Here is a 22,790-nt window from a genome sequence, read left to right as displayed (position 1 = left end):
ATATGCAGAAGAGTTGGGTGAATTATACGACAATTATATGTTGGACCTTGGACTTATTTTTTAAAAGTAAATTGGTAGGCCTAAGGACTATAGTGAAAGTTAATTTAAACCTGTTTAGGTTGTTTGTGAGTGGGATATTCAAAAACATTTAATGGTTGGCCTAATTCTGCTCCCACTGAAGTCAGTGGCAGCAGAGATAGACCAAGGCTAAGCACTTTGAAAAATTCCATACCGTGTGTTTCCAGCATCTGTTAGTTTAAGGGCCTGATTCTGTGCCCCTTACTTAAGCAAACTCCAACTGACTTCAGTGGGAGTCTTTCAGTGTAAAGAGACTGGGTCAGATCCAAGGGGAAGCAGCTAGGAGCAACTTCCTTGCTGGTCAAGTCTCCACAGGTTATTTCATTTGAATTACAGGACAGACCCTGAACTTGTGGAAATTGAGGTCTATAAAATCATGACTTGTGTAGAGAAAGTAGATAAGGAAGTGTTGTTTACTACTTCTCATAACACAAGAACTAGGGGGTCACCAAATGAAATTAATAGGCAGCAGGTTTAAAACAAATAAAAGGAAGTATTTCTTCACACAACACACAGTCAATCTGTGGAACTCCTTGACAGAGGATGTTGTGAAGGCCAAGACCAAAACAGCGTTCAAAAAAGAAATTGATAAATTCATGGAGGATAGGTCCATCAATGGCTATTAGCCAGGAGGGGCAGGAATGGTGTCCGTAGCTTCTGTTTGCCAGAAGCTGGGGATGAGCAACAGGGGATGGATCACTTGATAATTGCCTATTCTGTTCATTCCCTCTGGGGCATTGGCCACTGTCGGAAGACAGTATACTGGGCTAGATGGACCTTTGGTCTGACCCAGTATGGCTGTTCTTATGAACATTTACGTCTGAAGAGGCTATGTCCTTAAGCTATTGTTGGGCCAATTTCTGCCCATCCATTTGTGTAAGAATGTTCTTGTTACAGAACATGTGATGAGCATTTATCAGACTGCTTCTGTATTTGGCATATTGATAAGTAAAATTGTTCCATGATGCTCTGATTAAAAACCAACTCAGGGGCTTTCCCACTGTTGAAGAGGGGGCTTAGCCCTGGTGTGTCCCTTCATGACAGGGTATGGCATAGCAAGCTCGCCTCATCTACCATCTCCTGCCAACAGCTACTCCAGCCCAGCAGTGGTCTGCTTCTTCTTGTGACTCAGCCCTTTGGCCAGGTCATTTCTAGGGTTACAGAGTCCAACCAACAAACGTCTAACAGCCTCATGCCAAGTCTTTGATCTGAATCTAGACTCATTAAGCCTTCCATCCCTGTTCTCTAGAGTCCTCACACTACCTTCTCAGTGGCCTCTGGGGGAACCCAGTCCCTTCCATGCCTCTGGGTTCCAAGCCAGAGACCCTGTATTAAGCAGGCCAGCTCTCTGTATTCACGCTCTCCTCCCCACCACTTCCTCTTACGGGCTTCTCCCTCAAGCCCTTCCTGGGGCCACCATGTACCTATATTCTTCCCAGGCTCCATGGCCTCTAAGGGTTCAACCTTCTTTGATAGCAGGTGCTTACCAGGCTCCCAGTGGAGTCCCCCCAACAAATTCCAAATAAAAATATAAACTTTAACCTCTTGTGCCCTCCTTAGGCTTGAGCTTTCATTCCTCTTACATTTCATCAGTGCTCTGTTCCTCAGCTGAACACCTCCCTAGGCTTCATCTCTGGAGGTCCAGATCCTGCCCATTTATCAAGACTTACTGCTAGAACTTGATTCATCCTGGTGGCTTCTCTGTATCTCTCCTGGCTTTTCCCCAGCAATCAAGAGAGATACCATTTAGCCAACTCCCCCTGGGTTTACCACCTGCTCTTCTCAGTTGACATCTCATCCTTAATTTGAATCTGATATACCCAGTAGTTGCTACCAGGTGCCCTAACTGAGCTACCCAGATCTTCTTAACTGTTTCAGTGCCAATGAGGGGTATACAGCACATCACACACCCCTTATAAGGGGCTCTGGTTCTCCTCTTAAACCTACCTTGCCAGTTTGAGAGTGTGTCCATCCACTTACTGTACATAATACAAATTAAAAAAATAATAATAATAAAAAATAATAATAAAAAAATAGGTCAGTGCTTTTCATCCACTAGTAAGTATCTTTATTCACATTTTACAAATGAGGAAATTGAAGTGCAGAAAAGTTATGTAGCTTGGCTAAGGTCACAGAGAAAGTCAGCGGCAGAGTTGGAAACAGAAACCAGGTCTCTAGACTCCCAATCCTGTGTGCTATTAACTGGCCCATAGCCTCCCTACCTATAGTACCGCCAAGAAAGAGAAGATTAGGACCAAGTCTGTGCTCTGTTGCCATCAGTGTGTTACATCCGTGTAACAGAACACAAAACTGGGCCTTTAGTGATCAACTGTGCTATGTGAACCTTCCTCCTCCCAGCAGAGTGGCTCTTTCACTTGAGAAAGAACGAGTGTGTCCGATACACTGTTCAATGCATCACTATATTATTTGCAGGGATAAGGATCTAACAATGTAAGCAACTCCAGATTAAGTAAACCAATAGGTTAAAAGGTATGACCAAATTAGAACCATTAGTTGTGATGCTTAATTACCCTTCTTGCAACCTGATTATTTATCCCCTAAACTTAATAGAGGGACATTTATATAAAATTCTTTGTTTACTGCATTTAACAATATCATTTTCCTCCAATGAGCACAAAACCTGTGCGACTCTGTTCCAAATGTTTTCAGTGACTTGCTACATATACATGGCAATTCCAGGTATAGTGAATCTCATTTTATAGTGAAGTTATTCTTTGAAAAAAAAAATTCACCATCAAAGGGTTCCATTGAATTTCATTTCAGGTAAGGGTTAGCAATATCTTTTCTCCTCCCTCTAGCTACAAAGTTTCTTCTCTCTCACTGGAATAAAGCCATGTAATAGTTGAGGCTAAAACCATGAGCTACACTTTGCAAAATGTCAGCATGTTGTCATCATGACATTCATTATCATTCTGATTTATGCTCTCCATCATAATAAGCCTTCACCTTGTGCCACTCAGTCGGATGACTGTCATCTTTTTCACATGTTCCCATCCATGTTCTGCCTCTTCATTATCCAGTCTGTCATTTAACCAAAACCTCCATGGTGCACAGTAGTCTCTCTTTGTCTGTTAAATGATGTGTGCAGTGTATCTGGATCATGATGAGTAAAATAACACTGTACAATGGAACTAACCATCAGCAGAAACATAATGCTATTTCAAGATAATTGGATCAAGAAATCTTCCCTGGTAAAAAAAAGGACCCCAGTGATAAAAAGCACTCACTCATACTTCAGCAAGTGGAATTTGCATTAAATAGCATGTGATTTTTCATATCAAGTCAAAGTGACCCTACTGCAATTAGAAATCACTATTTCCAAATGAAACAAATTTGATGGAACTAGTAAACTGTGAAGATAAAAATGTGTATCTAGTAGAATATTATGTTAAAAGCATATTACAATAATAACCATGACTAGTTCACTTTGTATGGAGTGAGAACCAAACTCTTTTTACAACACTGTAGCTTTCAAGTAATATCATTAACGTTATTTGAGTTACTTCCGATTTAACACAGAACAGAATCTGGAACTAAGGGTCAAATCTTTGCCCTAGTGAAATCAGTGGGAATTTTACTGTTGACTTCAGTGGGGCCAGCATTTGTGTGTTGTTCATTTAGGGACTGGGCACCTAACATTTCTGATGGCTGGCTTTATAAGTACAACAAAGCCTTCATTATCAAAATATGAGTATTGTTAAAGTTAATCATATGGAGTGGTGAGCTTTCAGTTCATAAGAACATAAGAATGATCCTACTGGGTCAGACCAAAGGTCCATCTAACCCAGTATCCTGTCTTCCGACAGTGGCCAGTGCCAGGTGGCCCAGTGGGAATGAACAGAACAGGTAATCATCAAGTGATCCATTCCCCGTCGCTCATTCCCAGCTTCTGGCAAACAGAAGCTACGGACACCATTCCTGCTCCTCCTGGCTAATGGCCATTGATGGACCTATCCTCCATGAATTTATCATGTTCTTTTTTGAACGCTGTTTTGGTCTTGGCCTTCACAACATCTTCTGTCAAGGAGTTCCACAGGTTGACTGTGTATTGTGTGAAGAAATACTTCCTTTTATTTGTTTTAAACCTGGAGACTATTAATTTCATTTGGTGACCCCTAGTTCTTCTGTTATGAGAAGTAGTTCACAACAGTTCCTTATCTACTTTCTTTACACCAGTCATGATTTTATAGACCTCAATCATATCTCCCCTTAGCGGTCTTTTTTCCAAGCTGAAAAGTCCCAATCTTATTAATCTCTCTTCATATGGAAGCCATTCCATACCCATAATAATTTTTCTTGCCCTTTTCTGAACCTTTTCCAATTCCAATATATCTTTTTTGAGATGGGGCGACCACATCTGTACACAGTATTCAAGATGTGGGCATACTATGGATTTATATAGAGGCAACGTGTGAAAAGTGGTGTCCAGACTGCTCCCAAATAGCCAGGTAACAGCAGTGACTAAATCATTTTCCTCATCTCCAGGTGGCCAGGGGACCTCTCTCATTTGGGTATCCCACCTAGCCACAGTAATCTATGCCTTTGGCATATGGGGGCTGGTTACAGCAAGAACTGTACCTAGGATTAACTTGAAAGTATGGTGGGTATATAGAATCTCTGTGTGATTCTATGTACATCAGCCTGCTTCGTATGTGGGACATAGATAAGAGCACATTACACGGGTGCGCTGGCTCTCTAGCCCTATCAGATACTACAGCAATGGCTCGGACATTAATGTCTAGCTAGCTAGATGTTAAGGTCCCAGTTCTAATCTTTATGCCTTCAGTGGGTTATAGCTTAGCTATCCCAGAACTTGCGTCTCTCTCTGCAACAACTGTGCTCAGCAGACAAGCTGCCACTGAGTCTCCAGTGAGAAATTCTTGGGGAATGGGACAGAAGGGTTGCAGCAGAATGAATTTTGACTGAGGAACTCCCCTACACTAGAGATCAGAAAAAGCCACAGTCCTGGCACATTTAGGGCTCACTCTAAGACTAATCACTTTGCTCAAGACTTCTCCCAACAAAAGTGGCTACAGAATAGCCTGACAATGTTGTTCCTAGAGACAAACAATTCCCATTTTCAAGTGCAAGACAAACAAGGGAAAGATGAAGAATATGGCCCGTCTGCACAGTAGTAATGCTTTTCTAAGTGTAAATGGGACATATGCCTGTACAAGCTGAAGTCAGGGGGAGGTGTGCAGTAGGTGCAAGACTGAAGCCATGGGACCTTATTCTCTTCTCTATAAAAAAATAAAGTGTTTACTTCTTCCGACTCCTCTTCTTAGGACTTCTACACTCCTGGCAGATCATTCATTTATGTTTGCAGACCCTTCCTCTCTATTTCAATTTGTATCTGCCAGCCTGACTTCTGATTAGCTTCAGTAACATATTTCCAATTTATACAAGAGGCCTTGATGCAAAGGAATCTTTCCCTTTTCTAATCCAGAGCCTATCTTAACCATGTTAGCCTCATTCATTAATTTACCTTTGGTTTCACATGACTATTTGACACTTGTAAGAACTAGAACATTTCTATAGACACAAATAATAATTGGATATGACCATTTTCGCATTAACCCTAATTAACAGATCAGTTATTTTGAAATGCTAAAATAAATGTCATTACTGTGTTTTATTTGCTGTTATCATTCTAAAGTGTGTTTATTTTTGTTTCAAATACTAAATGTTATTCTATAGAAATAATCAGTAGAGGACTAGATTGTACATTCATTATTCATGTTGGCAAGTATATTCAAAATGAATGGTCCCATTGAAGTTGTTCACCAGGGTTAGGGTGGCACAATCTAGCCTTATGCAAGCATTTTTTTTCATATATGTCATCTATGTACAGTACATAAGTTCTTAAAGAAAACATTGAGCACTATTAAGTACAGGCAGCCAGAAGCCACAAACTTTTTTTATTTAACTTTACGTTTAAAATATTGTATATTCACATACACCACAGCAGACTGTTCAGCTTCTTTCTTCTATATTTAATTCTGTGCTTTAGTATCAAGTGTCTGTACTTCGCAGTTTGTGCACACATCACTTAGTTTCTATGCATGTCATGTTCTTCAGAGCTTAGTAATACATTCAACTTGACAGAAATTGTGTGTTTTCAAGTACTAAAGACAATCAATCAACTTCAAAAACTTCACTGAAAAACAGTAGAAATGTTCCTTGTACACTACTCTTAAATCTTGAAGTCAACATTTTTAGTGCTTCAATTTTGAGTTATTCCTTTTATAAAGACAAAATCTAGCAGGGGAAAAAAAATCTACCTAAAATATCATTCCTAAATCAGATAAACTAGTGGGCTACAATATATGTACAGTAGATAAATATATTTATTTATGTATATATGTACACAAATACTAGTTAAACTTTCATTATAAATAGAGTTGTTTTAAGTTAGGCTGGGTACAAAAATAGCCACTTTGTTGGGAACATGCAAATACAGTATGCTTCAACCTAACAAAACATCTTTAGCTCTATTTTCTTAAATATAAGTTTTAGTCATATAGATTTAATGGCTTTAAACCATAAAGTAAAGTTTCCCCGAAAAGGTATAAAATCTGCTCAACACTAGCTATAACTAAACTCACATATGGTATCTTTTAGGTAATTAATTTCAAGTATTCTTCTCATATCAGCTAAGTCCAGACACTTTAATTTTGCTGCTTTATTACAGTAAGATATTCATCTTTGAACACTAACAGCCAAGTTATGGCCCATCTGGCATGCACATACTGCAAGGGAGAGGGCTTTCCCTAGTACTGCTCTTTTGTAGGAGGCAGTCTTAATATGGCTACTTGTGCTACAGGATCCAGATCCTATGTCCATTAAAGTCAGTTGTAAAACTCTCATGGCGCAGATTTTAAGGCCCAAAGAGACCACTATGATCATTTAGTGTGACTACCTGCATAACACAGGCTGTTGAATTTCACTCAATGATTCCTGCATCTAGCCTGGCAGCTTGTGGTCGAACTGGAGCATATCTATCACTGCTGACTTTAATGGGGCAGGATCCCACTGCAGAAACCTGGTGGAGAGGCTGGCCACTTCAACTTTCACTGCACACTGCCCATAGGGCTGCTAACTGGACAGGGATGTGCATAAAGCACTACTTCCCAGCTGCTACATATCCTCCCACTCTCCCCGTGTAACTCCATTTTAGCAACATTCATTTGTGTCAGAAGTCTTTTCAGCATCTGAAATGATGAATACTGATTAAAGCAGCACAGTCTCCTTTCTTCTCTAAAAATTTCCTCCCCACAAAAAATAAAGAGGCATTCTATTTCTTACTGTAATGATGTAAGTGCACTATAATATTGGTATGGATGCCCTCGTATTAATTGTTTATACAGCCATCATAGTAAGTTGCAGGTTGAACAGTCACAAAAGGCTCATTTGCTTTTTCATCCTCCTTCATGGAAGCTGCTTGGTCCGAAATCGAAGAGAAGGAAAGCTGGTCATGTTCCACTATATGCACTTGGTCCTCTTCCTTGTCCTTCTTCACATAAAACAGTTTTCTAAACTTTTTGAGCTCATGAAGTTCACAGAAAGTTTCTAGAACCACCAACATTGCAATGAGGCCCAGCAGCAGGTAACCTGCCCAAGAAACAAAGAGAGACACAAGGTTTGTGAGGTGATATCTCTTACTGAGCCAACTTCTGTTGGTAAAACGCGACAAGCTTTTGAGCTTGCTCAGAGAAAAACACAATGCCTGAAGCATTATCCGGGAAAGCTGATGTGATAAAGCTCTAACTTGGAGTTTTTCCCACCTATGATTCCTGGACTATTATTTTTTCCCTCCTTTCTGTCCTAGGCATAGAATTTTGGGGGACAGAAGAAAACTAATTTGCACCAGATGAGCATGTAGCCCTTTGTATTTTTTTTAAGACGACCACAGAAAATGCTATAATATGAAATAATTTGCTAATTGTTTTAGTTCATTGTGTTCCATATGGGAAAGTAGGCAATGACATGCAATGCATAAGAATGTTATAACTTCAGTAATAATGTATCCCATATATAATTTCATGAACTGTGCATTCTTCAATTCTTCTTTTCATTATTACTATTGCACATTGTTAATAGAAATAGTAGTTTTACGAAGTTCAATACAGTCATTTGGCTATTACATCTGTTCAATAATACAGAACTGTTAAACAATATAACATGAAAGTGTCTTTTCCTTATGTATATACTTATAATTTAAAAATGTATGAAGAAAACCTGTACCATAAAACAAGTGCAAAAGCCTAAAAATGTATGCAAAAAAGTAAAAGAAAAAGTCCAATATTTCACGTAAATGTGTACAATCACTGCTGTCACTTTGAAGACAGACAAATGTTTCTATCCCCCCTCCCCAAGAACTACATAGTAAAACCATGAAGACTGCATACATATTACATACATTACACTAATTAGGCAAAATCCTGCTGGTGTTACTTACACAAACACTACCACTGACTTTTGTTGCATGTTGTACACGTTTGAGATTTTGTTTTTGTAAGGCAAAACCATCATGCTCTGAGGTTCTGTGGCGGACCATAGACTTGCATTGGAGCTCTTCTGAAAAATCAGGCCTCCTAGGGCTAATAATCCATCATGTTCTTTATTTTCCTCTCCAAACACAGACACACCCAATTTCCTGAACAGGACTCCCAGGAAAATAGTCCAACAAGGATTTCTTATTCTAAATACTCTAACGAGGCCACCATGATTTGTAATTCAGAAATACTATTGCATGTGCCCATATTAATATTGTACAGCTTCTGTGGGGAGTCTTGTGTTAGTAAGGGCAGCAGGAATTGACTTCATTATAAATAACAGTCCCTACAAATCTATGCAATATATATTTGATTACAAAGAACACTATCCAAATGTAAAGGGCTGCAATAAATTACTATCCTGTACAGCATATTATTGCACAGACTTATGGGGACTAAACCATTTATAAAGGAGTTTATATATATATATATATATATATATATATATATATATATATATATATATATATATATATATATATATATATAATCTCCCCATTTTTTTATAAAGAAAGCCTAGATTCTGCATAAAATATCACAGTCCCCACATTTCTTCCCCTACAAACCAATTGAAGTCATAATCGGGGTGAAAGTAAGCTGGTGCAGTGTGCTGGTAAAAAGTGGCTGCCAGTACCAGCTCATACCCAGCTGACTTTAAAGCACTGCCGTGGCAAATGCTGCCACAGCAGCACTTTAATGTTGTTGCCCCTTTTGCATCCCCCACCCCCCGGTCAATGACATGCGGGCGGGCAAAAGGAGCAGCTGCCCCGGGGCCAGCAATTTAAAAGGACGCAGGGCAGTGGCCGGAGCCCCGGGCTCTTTAAATTGCCCCTGGAGCCCCAGGCAGAGCAGGCTAGGCAGCGTGGAAGGGCTGGCTGCGGGACACTGACCCCCAACCCCGCCCCTTCTGCCTGAGGTCCGGCCCCCTGTATCAGTAAGTCTTCGGCTTTACTTTCACCCCAGCCATGATCCCCATGCTGAGAACCGCTGATCTAAACCAACACTACAGTTCAAATGTATGTAGCATTTTAAAGCTTTAGTTCATGAAATCACTAAGTGAGTTATGCATTAAGATACCTTTCTATTTACATAGGGCAAAAAATGGCAAGGTTGTTGTGAATCTGCACTAGGAGCTAGATAATTCTTTCAGAGCTTCCCAACCCATTTGAATTTCCACATGAGTTACTGGGAGCCCTAGGTCTTCCCCTTATTTCTTGGAAAGACTTGGACACTGTATTTTGGCTCTCAGCCCGTCATTTACTAAGGCTATGGCTATACTAGCAAGCTTGCAGCTACGCCACTGTAAGCTCTCTAGTGTAGCTGCTCTAAGCTGACAGGAGAGAGTTTTCCTGTCGACTTAATTAATCCACCCCCTGGTGGCAGCTATATCAGTGGGAGAAGTTCTCCCGCCAACATAGCGCTGTCCTCACCAGTGCTTAGGTTGGTGTAACATGTCGCTCAGTGGGGTGGCTTATTCACATCCCTGAATGACAAATTATATCGACATAAGCTGTAGTGTAGCTGTAACCTAAGTCTCTTCATATGCACTTGGACATATTACTCTGTGGAAGTGCACAGTAATTAAATAATTAAATGCTCCTACCAATGGGTCAGTCAGGATGGGGAGGTTGGGGGGATCTTTAGCCACAGGGGTACAAGTGGCATACTGCCACAAAGGTTAAAAATAAAGTGTACTGCTGGCTAGCTCAAGGCTCTGCTTCTGAAAATGCATTTTCAAAGCATGATTCTGCAGTCCCTATATAGGCAAGCCACCCATTTAAGTGAACAGGAATTTCACCTGCATTAAGATTGCAGGATCATGCCCTTAGTGCGGGAGGCACACAGCAGTCCATCAAAGTGATGGAAGGACTTGGTAGGTGTTTGACGTGGTTTGCATTTTAATTATAGATTCAGGATTGCTTGGCATGAAGCTTGAAGGCAAACGATGGGCACCCTTGTGTTGCTACTGTAGAATCTTGCCCTGTTCATATCCCTTCAGAATGCTACTGCAACAGACCATTCTCCCAGGCCGTCGCTTTGACCACGTAACCCCTCTCTTTACTTTCCCTCCCCTGGCTCCCCCTTCTCTATCACGTCAAGCATAAGTTACTTGTTTTAACTTTCACGGCCCTTCATGGCCTGTCCCCACCCTATCATCTTTCATTCGCTATCAAGATCCTGCCTCCTGCCTCCGATCTAGCCCATGGCAGCTCCATCGCCTACTTGTTAAGTTTTTAAACACACCCCTTCACATGTTCTCCGGTGCTAAGGCTTCAAAAGGTGCAAAAATGTCTACAAAGCTACCTCATTATCCTCCATTAAAACCCTCTTGAAAACTCCTTTTCCATGATGCCCAGAAGCAGCTTACCAACAGTTAGGCTGTGGGTACACCAAAACAATTGCCTGTCATGCTACCCAATAGTGTTTCAATGTTTCCTTGTACTCCCTCATCTGTCTGTATCCATTATGTTGTCTCTTCTTTTATACTTCGACTAAGCTCTTTGGGGCAGGCACTATCTTTTTGTTCTGTATTTATACAGCGCCTAACAGAATGGGATCCTGGTCCATAACTAGGGCTCCCAAGCACTAGAGTATTACAAATAATAAGACCAGCAGTTCAGATTTGGAAGAAGGAGATTTGTTTTTGCCTCTTCTTTCTTAGCAAGCCACTTCCTAACTGAGCTTAACGCCTTTTTGCTTTCTTATTCCATCAGTGCACAGGCTCCCTAGTGGTATAGCTGTGATGTAAATTGACAAACACCAAAACCAAATGCTAATCTTCAGCATCATGTGCAAGAGCAATGTGCTCAGAAATGTGCAGTGACATGCATTAAGACCCAAATATAAAAATCAAAGTCAACATTTAAAACAGTAGATTGTTATACTTTTGTATTTACTTTGTTTTCTTAATTTCTTTTAAAAACTAAAATAAAAATTATAAAAACATAAAATTAAATGCTGATTTTTTCCCTCCAAAACGAAATTTCTTCAAAATCAACATGTTCCATGTTTCAATTTTGATGAATCAAGCATTTTCCGGTGGAAAACAGTTCTGCTGGAAAATTTTTGACTCGGACTAATGGGAGCTTTTGAGAGGTCTGCACAGCTTTTTAAAGGATGTTATAAATGGAGCTGGTCAAAAAACTGGATGTAATTTTCGTGAACATTGTCCCTTTTTTGGTTTTCATTTGAAATTTCAAAGAAAGTGTTTGTTTTTTTAAATTGAAGTTCGGAAAATTTCAACCAGTTTTAGTTCTAACTAATTATCTTGCGCCTTATCACTTATTTGACTGCCACAGCATTAATGCCAAATTTGCACTTGGGGTTTTTGTACTGGGGATGCAGGTTGGTGTATTAATCTCTGTCTGGCAAGACATTATTTCAGTTTATATTAAAACACACACAAAAATTAAAAACAAAAACAAAAAACCACGAAACACACACAGAAGAGGGAAAAAAACCTCCAGCCCAGATAGCTAAAAACTTTAATACCTTGTCAAACAAATCTTCATTTAACAAACTCCCTATTCAGATTAGTGCTTTTAAAGGGGGCTGGGAGAGTGAGGAAGAACCCATATATCATGGTTAACAACTCATAAGGGGGCATAAGGCCTAGATGAATAAGTAAGGTAACCAAAGAATATGGAGGGGGAGAAAGAGGCACCTAATACGTAGAAATCCTATTGGCTAAATGACTATTATTTAATGGTTAGTTTGGTACTTACACGTAATTCCTATCTTATACAGCTCTCTGAATTTTTGATTGTAACCTTCTCCTGGAACATAGTCGCCAAGACCAATGGTGCTCAGGGAAATGAAACAAAAGTAAAAAGATTCCAAAAAGTTCCAGTCATCTTCCACAACAGAAAATACTGCTGCCGGGATAAAGAAAAAGCATGAGACGGTAACAAACCCAAGAATCACTGCGTGGATGATGGCAACAATCTGCTTGGAGAAGCCCCAGCGAATGTGGAAATATAGTACAGGCCGTCTGGTGACATAGACTATGATACGCTGCACCACAGCTGTCAGGAAAAGCAGCGTAAAGGGGATTCCGATGACGGAGTATATAATACAGAAGGCCTTTCCTCCATCCGACAAAGGCACAGTGTGACCATAACCTGGGGGAGGGAAAAACAAACAGACAGAGGAAGGGTGTATATGAAATGTGGAAAATAAATTGGAACAGGCACATACCACCAGTGGGGAACTCAGTTGCTACATCTGTGACTGTGTAGTATTATGTTAAATACAAAGAACCTTTCACAAAGCTTTGAACTTTAAATGTACTGCTATCAAGGATAATTTTAAACTATTGGTACAGCCAGACTATTGGGGGTTAACAGCTACATATAAAGTACAAAGCATAAGGGAAAACATTTTTCAAAACTGCATGTTATTAAAACAATGTATATTTTGGAGAAAGGGTGCGTTGTCTAGTATTCAGAGCATGAGACCAGAGATCAAGACATCTGGGTTCTATTTCTGGTTCTCCTACCGACTTACTGTTTGACCTTCGGCAAGTGACCTGGACACAGATCCTGAAAAGGTATTTAGGCACTTTTCCATTAATTTTAATGGAAGTGCCTAAATACCTTTGAGGATCTGGGCCTTAAACTTTCTTTGCTTCAATTTACTGATCTGTCAAAAGGGGATAATACTTACCACACAAGGGTGTTTTTGGGCTTAACTGATTGTAAAATACTTTTAGATCTTCAGAAGGAAGGTGTTAAAAATGCGAAGTATTATTGTAATTAGTACTTCACATTGCATTTTTTCCATAGGTTGTTTCAATGATAATCCCCTAAGAATATTTAAAAACAAAATAAACCTCCATATAAAAATAGTAGCTTGAAGGCTGGACCTTCACCAGGTCACTGGTGTATTGTAAGTGACAATAGTAATCTGTCTAATTTAGAATGTAGGAATTTATACAGTGCTGTACGAGCTGCTGATGACAATGTATACAATTATGCTAGTCCCAGGCTAGAAAGTGCAGCATGCCAGACTGTTTGGTTTTAAAAGTAAACCACAAGTACAATAAATCCACTAAACCATAAATGTTTTCTTCTGTCAGCTGACAAAATTAATATTTTACTGTTATTGTAGTGGGGTAGGGGAAGTCTCCTGCAATCTACGGAGGTTAATCACACCAATAGAAAGACATGTAATAATATAACTCCAAGCAAGTTGTAGCCAATTGGTTCATTTTATCATTCATTTATTGTGTGAAGTTATGATTAACTAATATACTGTATTATACAGCCACTGTATGCTAAATAGAGTTAAACTGTAGTATTATAGAAGTATAAGATGAATCAGTATTTAGACATGATAAGTATGCATTAGGTATCTAAGCAGGGCTGAAACACCAGGCCTACAAGCTGAGGCCTGTATGAGTGTAGCCATACTAGGCTATATGCTTAAGAAATGCTTGACATAAGTGAGTGACCAAAGAATGACCCTTTGCCACAAAATTACGAAAAAAGATATACCAGTGGGTAGTATTGCAAAAAATTAACTGTAAGATTAATTTTTGATGACAAGATACCTGGTAGTCACCTTTTTCTAACACATGTTCTATCTGCAGGGTGCACTATGTGCATAAATGCTAATGAGAACAAGAAGATCTACACACAAGCTATGAAAAATGGGGTATCCCAATATTCTTGGGGGACACAATACAAATATGGGAAAAGAGGGTTGACTTTCATGCACATGTGCAGAGTATAAGGTATAGTCAGAATCACATTTTAAAAGAGGGGGCTCCCTGATTGGGTAAAATGAGTTCCCTATGGGAAAACTCCGTCAGGAACCATCCCTCTACTGATGATCAATTAGCAAGGCATCCATCAGACCTCAAGAATATCATTAAGGATGTGATTATGACTATATTTGTAGCATGGTTTTTTGTAGGATTTCTATATGCATGGGTAATCATAACCTCAACTGTAACTTTAATAAACTTGTAAAACAGACTAGACCTTGTACTTCTAACCGTATGTGTGGTCACTATTTTTGGTCTTTATATGTTCCTAGATCCTCTAAATCTGAAACAAGTAGCAGAGGTGACTTTCACGCTGTAGAGCTTGAAACTGTAGCCACCAGAGCCAAACGCAGGGTGGTGTAATACCACATTACAAAAATTCACTTTACATAAAATAAAAGGCTACAAAAGTTCAGACAAGTCCTAGTCATTTACAGCTAAAAATCTGCTAGTTCACGAAGAGTCACTTGAATCCCATACTTCCAATCTTATCCATCTTACAAATCAGACATAAAAAAGAAACCCTCTTGAAAGTTTTCCGGTGGTCTAAAAATTGGTACTAAATGTCTTAGAGGAAGCAATATTTTAATCCAAGATACATAGAAACACTTTTAGATGACGGACGACAAATTACAAAATTTGCATCTCCTCACCATTACAACATGCACAAAGAAACCCTATGCGGTGTAATTTCTCTGCATTATATAACTTAATGCACCAAATAGTAGTCTTCAGTCCTACATGAATTTTAATGACATGATGAATAATTGATCCAAGTTCAGTCACTTGAAAAAAGATCATGCTGCAGGGCACTTTTTTCATTTACCTTTATAGTACTACTGAAATCCATTACAAGTCTCAAAGATTTTTAAACGTACTAAACTGTTAATACCTCTAACTTGTACATGGAAATGTTCATATTTTACTGAGTTGGCCCTACAGCATTTTCTGCCTAAATCTAACTACATATTAAAAACAACTTGAAAGTTACTACTAACTACTTTGTATACACTGACCATCCAGTTAGTGGTTTCCAAAGTTTTTTTTTGCCTTTTCCAAATATTAGGGCCTGATCCAAAGATCACTGAAGTCAGTGGATTAGTTAAACTGCATTTAACGCCTTTGTGAGCACCCTTAGGGTATGTCTACACTACGGAATAAGGTCGAATTTATAGAAGTCGGTTTTTTAGAAATCGGTTTTATATATTCGAGTGTGTGTGTCCCCACAGAAAATGCTCTAAGTGCATTAACTCGGCGGAGCGCTTCCACAGTACGGAGGCTAGAGTCGACTTCCGGAGCGTTGCACTGTGGGTAGCTATCCCACAGTTCCCGCAGTCTCCGCTGCCCATTGGGATTCTGGGTTGAGATCCCAATGCCTGATGGGGCTAAAACATTGTCGCGGGTGGTTCTGGGTACATATCGTCAGGCCCCTGTTCCCTCCCTCCCTCCGTGAAAGCAAGGGCAGACAATCGTTTCGCGCCTTTTTTCCTGAGTTACCTGTGCAGACGCCATACCACTGCAAGCATGGAGCCCGCTCAGGTAACCGTCACCCTATGTCTCCTGGGTGCTGGCAGACGCGGTACGGCATTGCTACACAGTAGCAGCAACCCCTTGCCTTGTGGCAGCAGACGGTACAGTACAACTGGTAGCCGTCATCGTCATGTCCGAGGTGCTCCTGGTCACCTCTGTGAGGTCGATCAGGAGCGCCTGGGCAGACATGGGCGCAGGGACTAAATTTGGAGTGACTTGACCAGGTCATTCTCTTTAGTCCTGCAGTCAGTCCTATTGAACCGTCTTATGGTGAGCGGGCAGGCGATATGGACTGCTAGCAGTCGTACTGTACCATCTTCTGCCGAGCAGCCATGAGATGTGGATGGCATGCAGTGCTTCTGCACCGTCTGCTGCCAGCCAAAGATGTAAAAGATAGATGGAGTGGATCAAAACAAGAAATAGACCAGATTTGTTTTGTACTCATTTGCTTCTCCCCCTCCCCCGTCTAGGGGACTCATTCTTCTAGATCACACTGCAGTCACTCACAGAGAAGGTGCAGCGAGGTAAATCTAGCCATGTATCAATCAGAGGCCAGGCTAACCTTGTTCCAATAAGGACAAAAACTTAGGTGCACCATTTCTTATTGGAACCCTCCATGAAGTCCTGCCTGAAATACTCCTTGATGTAAAGCCACCCCCTTTGTTGATTTTAGCTCCCTGAAGCCAACCCTGTAAGCGCCCCTCCCGGCGTCAGAGCAACGGCAAACAATCGGGCATCTGAGAGTGCTGTCCAGAGCAGTCACAATGGAGCACTCTGATGGGGCTAAAACATTGTCGCGGGTGGTTCTGGGTACGTATCGTCAGGCCCCCGTTCCCTCCCTCCCTCCGTGAAAGCAAGGGCAGACAATCATTTCGCGCCTTTTTTCCTGAGTTACCTGTGCAGACGCCATACCACGGCAAGCATGGAGCCCGCTCAGGTAACTGTCACCCTATGTCTCCTGGGTGCTGGCAGACGCGGTACGGCTTTGCTGCACAGTAGCAGCAACCCATTCCCTTCTGGCAGCAGACGGTGCAATACGATTGGTAGTCGTCCTCGTCGTGTCCGAGGTGCTCCTGGCCACGTCGGCTGGGAGCGCCTGGGCAGACATGGGCGCAGGGACTAAATTTGGAGTGACCTGACCAGGTCATTCTCTTTAGTCCTGCAGTCAGTCCTATTGAATCGTCTTATGGTGAGCGGGCAGGCGATACGGACTGCTAGCAGTCGTACTGTACCATCTTCTGCCAGGCAGGCAAGAGATGAGGATTGCTAGCAGTCGTACTGTACCATCTTCTGCCAGGCAGGCAAGAGATGAAGATGGCTAGCAGTCGTACTGTACCATCTTCTGCTGAGCAGCCATGAGATGTGGATGGCATGCAGTCCTTCTGCACCGTCTGCTGCCAGCCAAAGATGTAAAAGATAGATGGAGTGGGTCAGAACAAGAAATAGACCAGATTTGTTTTGTACTCATTTGCCTCCTCCCCTGTCTAGGGGACTCATTCCTCTAGGTCACACTGCAGTCACTCACAGAGAAGGTGCAGCGAGGTAAATCTAGCCATGTATCAATCAGAGGCCAGGCTAACCTCCTTGTTCCAATGAGAACGATAACTTAGGTGCACCATTTCTTATTGGAACCCTCCGTGCAGTCCTGCCTGAAATACTCCTTGATGTACAGGCACCCCCTTTGTTGATTTTAGCTCCCTGAAGCCAACCCTGTAAGCCGTGTCGTCAGTCGCCCCTCCCTCCGTCAGAGCAACGGCAGACAATCGTTCCGCGCCTTTTTTCTGTGCGGACGCCATACCAAGGCAAGCATGGAGGCTGCTCAGCTCACTTTGGCAATTAGGAGCACATTAAACACCACACGCATTATCCAGCAGTATATGCAGCACCAGAACCTGGCAAAGCGATACCAGGCGAGGAGGCGACGTCAGCGCGGACACGTGAGTGATCAGGACATGGACACAGATTTCTCTGAAAGCATGGGCCCTGCCAATGCATGCATCATGGTGCTAATGGGGCAGGTTCATGCTGTGGAACGCCGATTCTGGGCTCAGGAAACAAGCACAGACTGGTGGGACCGCATAGTGTTGCAGGTCTGGGACGATTCCCAGTGGCTGCGAAACTTTCGCATGCGTAAGGGCACTTTCATGGAACTTTGTGACTTGCTTTCCCCTGCCCTGAAGCGCATGAATACCAAGATGAGAGCAGCCCTCACAGTTGAGAAGCAAGTGGCGATAGCCCTGTGGAAGCTTGCAACGCCAGACAGCTACCGGTCAGTTGGGAATCAATTTGGAGTGGGCAAATCTACTGTGGGGGCTGCTGTGATGCAAGTAGCCCACGCAATCAAAGATCTGCTGATATCAAGGGTAGTGACCCTGGGAAATGTGCAGGTCATAGTGGATGGCTTTGCTGCAATGGGATTCCCTAACTGTGGTGGGGCTATAGACGGAACCCATATCCCTATCTTGGCACCGGAGCACCAAGCCGCCGAGTACATAAACCGCAAGGGGTACTTTTCGATAGTGCTGCAAGCTCTGGTGGATCACAAGGGACGTTTCACCAACATCAACGTGGGATGGCCGGGAAAGGTACATGATGCTCGCATCTTCAGGAACTCTGGTGTGTTTAAACAGGTGCAGGAAGGGATTTACTTCCCAGACCAGAAAATAACTGTTGGGGATGTTGAAATGCCTATATGTATCCTTGGGGACCCAGCCTACCCCTTAATGCCATGGCTCATGAAGCCGTACACAGGCAGCCTGGACAGTAGTCAGGAGCTGTTCAACTACAGGCTGAGCAAGTGCAGAATGGTGGTAGAATGTGCATTTGGACGTTTAAAGGCGCGCTGGCGCAGTTTACTGACTCGCTTAGACCTCAGCAAAACCAATATTCCCACTGTTATTACTGCTTGCTGTGTGCTCCACAATATCTGTGAGAGTAAGGGGGAGACGTTTATGGCGGGGTGGGAGGTTGAGGCAAATCGCCTGGCTGCTGGTTACGCACAGCCAGACACCAGGGCGGTTAGAAGAGCACAGGAGGGCGTGGTACGCATCAGAGAAGCTTTGAAAACCAGTTTCATGACTGGCCAGACTACGGTGTGAAAGTTCTGTTTGTTTCTCCTTGATGAAATCCCCCGCCCCTTGGTTCACTCTACTTCCCTGTAAGCTAACCACCCGCCCCTCCTCCCTTCAATCACCGCTTGCAGAGGCAATAAAGTCATTGTTGCTTCACATTCATGCATTCTTTATTCATTCATCACACAAATAGGGGGATGACTACCAAGGTAGCCCAGGAGGGGTGGTGGAGGAGGGAAGGAAAATGCCACACAGCACTTTAAGCACAGCACTTTAAAAGTTTACAACTTTAAAATTTATTGAATGACAGCCTTCTTTTTTTTGGGCAATCCTCTGTGGTGGAGTAGCTGGTTGGCCGGAGGCCACCCCACCGCGTTCTTGGGCGTCTGGGTGTGGAGGCTATGGAACTTGGGGAGGAGGGCGGTTGGTTACAGAGGGGCAGCAGTGGCAGTCTGTGCTCCAGCTGCCTTTGCTGCAGCTCAACCATACACTGGAGCATACTGGTTTGGTCCTGCAGCAGCCTCAACATTGAATCCTGCCTCCTCTCATCACGCTGCCGCCACATTTGAGCTTCAGCCCTGTCTTCAGCCCGCCACTTACTCTCTTCAGCCCGCCACCTCTCCTCCCGGTCATTTTGTGCTTTCCTGCACTCTGACATTATTTGCCTCCACGCATTCGTCTGTGCTCTGTCAGTGTGGGAGGACAGCATGAGCTCGGAGAACATTTCATCGCGAGTGCGTTTTTTTTTCTTTTTAAGCTTCACTAGCCTCTGGGAAGGAGAAGATCCTGTGATCATTGAAACACATGCAGCTGGTGGAGAAAAAAAAAAAAAGGGACAGCAGTATTTAAAAAGACACATTTCATAAAATAGTGGCTACACTCTTTCAGGGTAAACCTTGCTGTTAACATTACATACATAGCACATGTGCTTTCGTTACAAGGTCGCATTTTGCCTCCTCCCACCGCGTGACTACCCCCTCAACCTTCCCCCCTCCCTGTGGCTAACAGCGGGGAACATTTCTGTTTAGCCACAGGCAAACAGCCCAGCAGGAATGGGCTCCTCTGAGTGTCCCCTGAAGAAAAGCACCCTATTTCAACCAGTTGACCATGAATTGTATCTCACTCTCCTGAGGATAACACAGAGAGATAAAGAACGGATGTTGTTTGAATGCCAGCAAACATACACTGCAATGCTTTGTTCTACAATGATTCCCGAGTACGTGTTACTGGCCTGGAGTGGTAAAGTGTCCTACCATGAAGGACGCAATAAGGCTGCCCTCCCCAGAAACCTTTTGCAAAGGCTTTAGGACTACATCTAGGAGAACCGCAAATGCCAGGGCAAAGTAATCCTTTCACATGCTTGCTTTTAAACCATGTATAGTATTTTAAAAAGGTACACTCACCAGAGGTCCCTTCTCCACCTGCTGGGTCCAGGAGGCAGCTTTGGGTGGGTTCGGGGGGTACTGGCTCCAGGTCTAGGGTGAGAAACAGTTCCTGGCTGTCGGGAAAACCGGTTTCTCCGCTTGCTTGCTGTTAACTGTCTTCCTCGTCCCCAAAACCTGCTTCCGTATTGCCTCCATCTCCATTGGAGGAGTCAAACAACACGGCTGGGGTAGTGGTGGCTGAACCCCCTAAAATGGCATGCAGCTCATCATAGAAGCGGCATGTTTGGGGCTCTAACCCAAAGCGGCTGTTCGCCTCTCTGGTTTTCTGGTAGGCTTGCCTCAGCTCCTTCAGTTTCACGCGGCACTGCTTCGGGTCCCTGTTATGGCCTCTGTCCTTCATGCCCTGGGAGATTTTCACAAAGGTTTTGGCATTTCGAAAACTGGAACGGAGTTCTGATAGCACGGATTCCTCTCCCCAAACAGCGATCAGATCCCGTACCTCCCGTTCGGTCCATGCTGGAGCTCTTTTGCGATTCTGGGACTCCATCATGGTCACCTGTACTGATGAGCTCTGCATGGTCACCTGCAGCTTGCCACACTGGCCAAACAGGAAATGAGATTCAAAAGTTCGCGGTTCTTTTCCTGTCTACCTGGCCAGTGCATCTGAGTTGAGAGTGCTGTCCAGAGCGGTCATAATGGAGCACTCTGGGATAGCTCCCGGAGGCCAATACCATCGAAATTGTGTCCACAGTACCCCAAATTCGAGCCAGCAACGTCGATTTAAGCGCTAATCCACTTGTCAGGGGTGGAGTAAGGAAATCGATTTTAAGAGCCCTTTAAGTCAAAATAAAGGGCTTCATTGTGTGGACGGGTGAAGGTTTACATCGATTTAACGCTGCTAAATTCGACCTAACGTCCTAGTGTAGACCAGGGCTTACACAGAATTAATTCACTTCCAAAGTGAATTAAGATAAAGTACATTAAGGCCACTTTAATACTGAATAAGAGTTACAATATTTTTGTCATGCCAGTAAATCTTGGTCTTTCATTGTAAGAAGTATTAACACAATAGAGGATAGTCTTACATTTCAGAGAAAATCAGCGAACTAAAAAGATAAGCTAAATGTCACTGTTCAGTCACTTGCTTTCTGTTGCATTTCATTCCCTTTCTTCATCTATTTGTTGCCTCTTCACTCTGTAACCTCTTCAGGGCAAGGATTTTCTAAGATTGGTGCACACATCTGGCTCTGTATAACTATATAATAATGTGTCACTTTCCATTATTCAGCTGAAGCAATCATGTTTACATATATCACAACAGTAGTCCTAAAAACATGCTTTTCCTTATGAGAGAAAAAGGCTCAAATTAAGGAGAATTGTATCCCCATTATGAAAATTATTAAATTACTTTAATCAGTATAGGGAGAGGACTGGGACAGAATTGATTTGGGGGGGACTCGAGTTAAAATGGTCCAGGTAACATAGCCCATAGGGGATGTTTTTCCTAAGAGTCATTTAATGGCTCCTTTTATAACCTAAAAGGCATAGTATACACATTTTTATCTTCTAGGATGCAACTGTGCATATTCTCATTGTCCATAGAAATGGATATTCTTTTTCTAATTCTTTTAAGCCCTTGACCTTGGATACCTTGTGGCAATTACACAGGTTAATTATGCATTGGATAAAATATTTCCTTTTATTGGTTTACATTTATTGCCGTTCAATTACATTAAATTGTTCCCTTGTTCTTGTATCATGTGAGTAAACAGGAGTTACTGATTCTACCTTCTCTGTACAGCTCATTTTATATGCCTCATGTTCCCTATTATTGATCCCTTCTAGTTATTTTCTCATCTGTCTCTGTACCTCTTCTATTTTCCTATATCCTAGCACTGAGGAGAGTATCTTAGGTGTGCCACTGGTTTATAAAATAGCATTAGAATATTTTCATTATTTTCTATCCCATTCCTTCGATAGCCATACATTTTGTTTGCTTTTTGGATTTCCATTAAACAGATGTTTTCACTGAGCTGCCCAGTTCCTTTTCCCAAATGGCTAGTGTCGGTCTAGAACCGAGCAAGACATATGAGAGGCTCACATTATTTCTTCCAAATTGCATTACCTTGTCAACACTGAGTTATCTGTTATCATGCTTCCCAATTGCTAGTCTGGACTAATTAGTTTTGTGTATCTAGCTTTTGCTACCTCATTGTTCAGTCCCTCCTTTAGTTCATTTAGAAATATTTTAAATACTGTCCTAGCACAGATCTTTGAGGAAACCATGAAGTTGACCAATTAATCCTGGTTTTCAATCCCCGAGACTGCTTCTAATCCAGAACAGTAGTGTACTGTTCCCTTTATGGCCTCCTGGAGGGACTCT

At 42.2% G+C, this 22,790-nt stretch overlaps 1 protein-coding gene and 1 long non-coding RNA gene across 2 annotated transcripts in view; one reads left to right on the top strand and one right to left on the bottom strand.

The window, feature by feature from the left end:
* Positions 1-14,632, top strand: part of LOC140909254 (uncharacterized) — a 125,407-nt gene extending 110,775 nt beyond the window's left edge. The window contains exon 3 of the long non-coding RNA XR_012158153.1: positions 12,402-14,632. This is a non-coding gene — a long non-coding RNA (uncharacterized lncRNA). The remainder of the gene's footprint in view (positions 1-12,401) is intronic.
* Positions 5,984-22,790, bottom strand: part of KCNK1 (potassium two pore domain channel subfamily K member 1) — a 55,059-nt gene continuing 38,252 nt past the window's right edge. Inside the window, exons 2-3 of the mRNA XM_073338117.1 lie at positions 12,380-12,775; positions 5,984-7,710 (exon numbers count right to left, since the gene is read on the bottom strand). Coding sequence (XP_073194218.1) covers positions 7,451-7,710; positions 12,380-12,775 — 656 coding nt within the window. The 3' untranslated portion in view covers positions 5,984-7,450. The remainder of the gene's footprint in view (positions 7,711-12,379; positions 12,776-22,790) is intronic.

This window comes from Lepidochelys kempii, chromosome 3 (genome assembly GCF_965140265.1).
Source record: "Lepidochelys kempii isolate rLepKem1 chromosome 3, rLepKem1.hap2, whole genome shotgun sequence".
NCBI lineage: Eukaryota > Metazoa > Chordata > Testudines > Cheloniidae > Lepidochelys > Lepidochelys kempii.
This window is presented reverse-complemented; position numbering and strand designations above follow the sequence as displayed.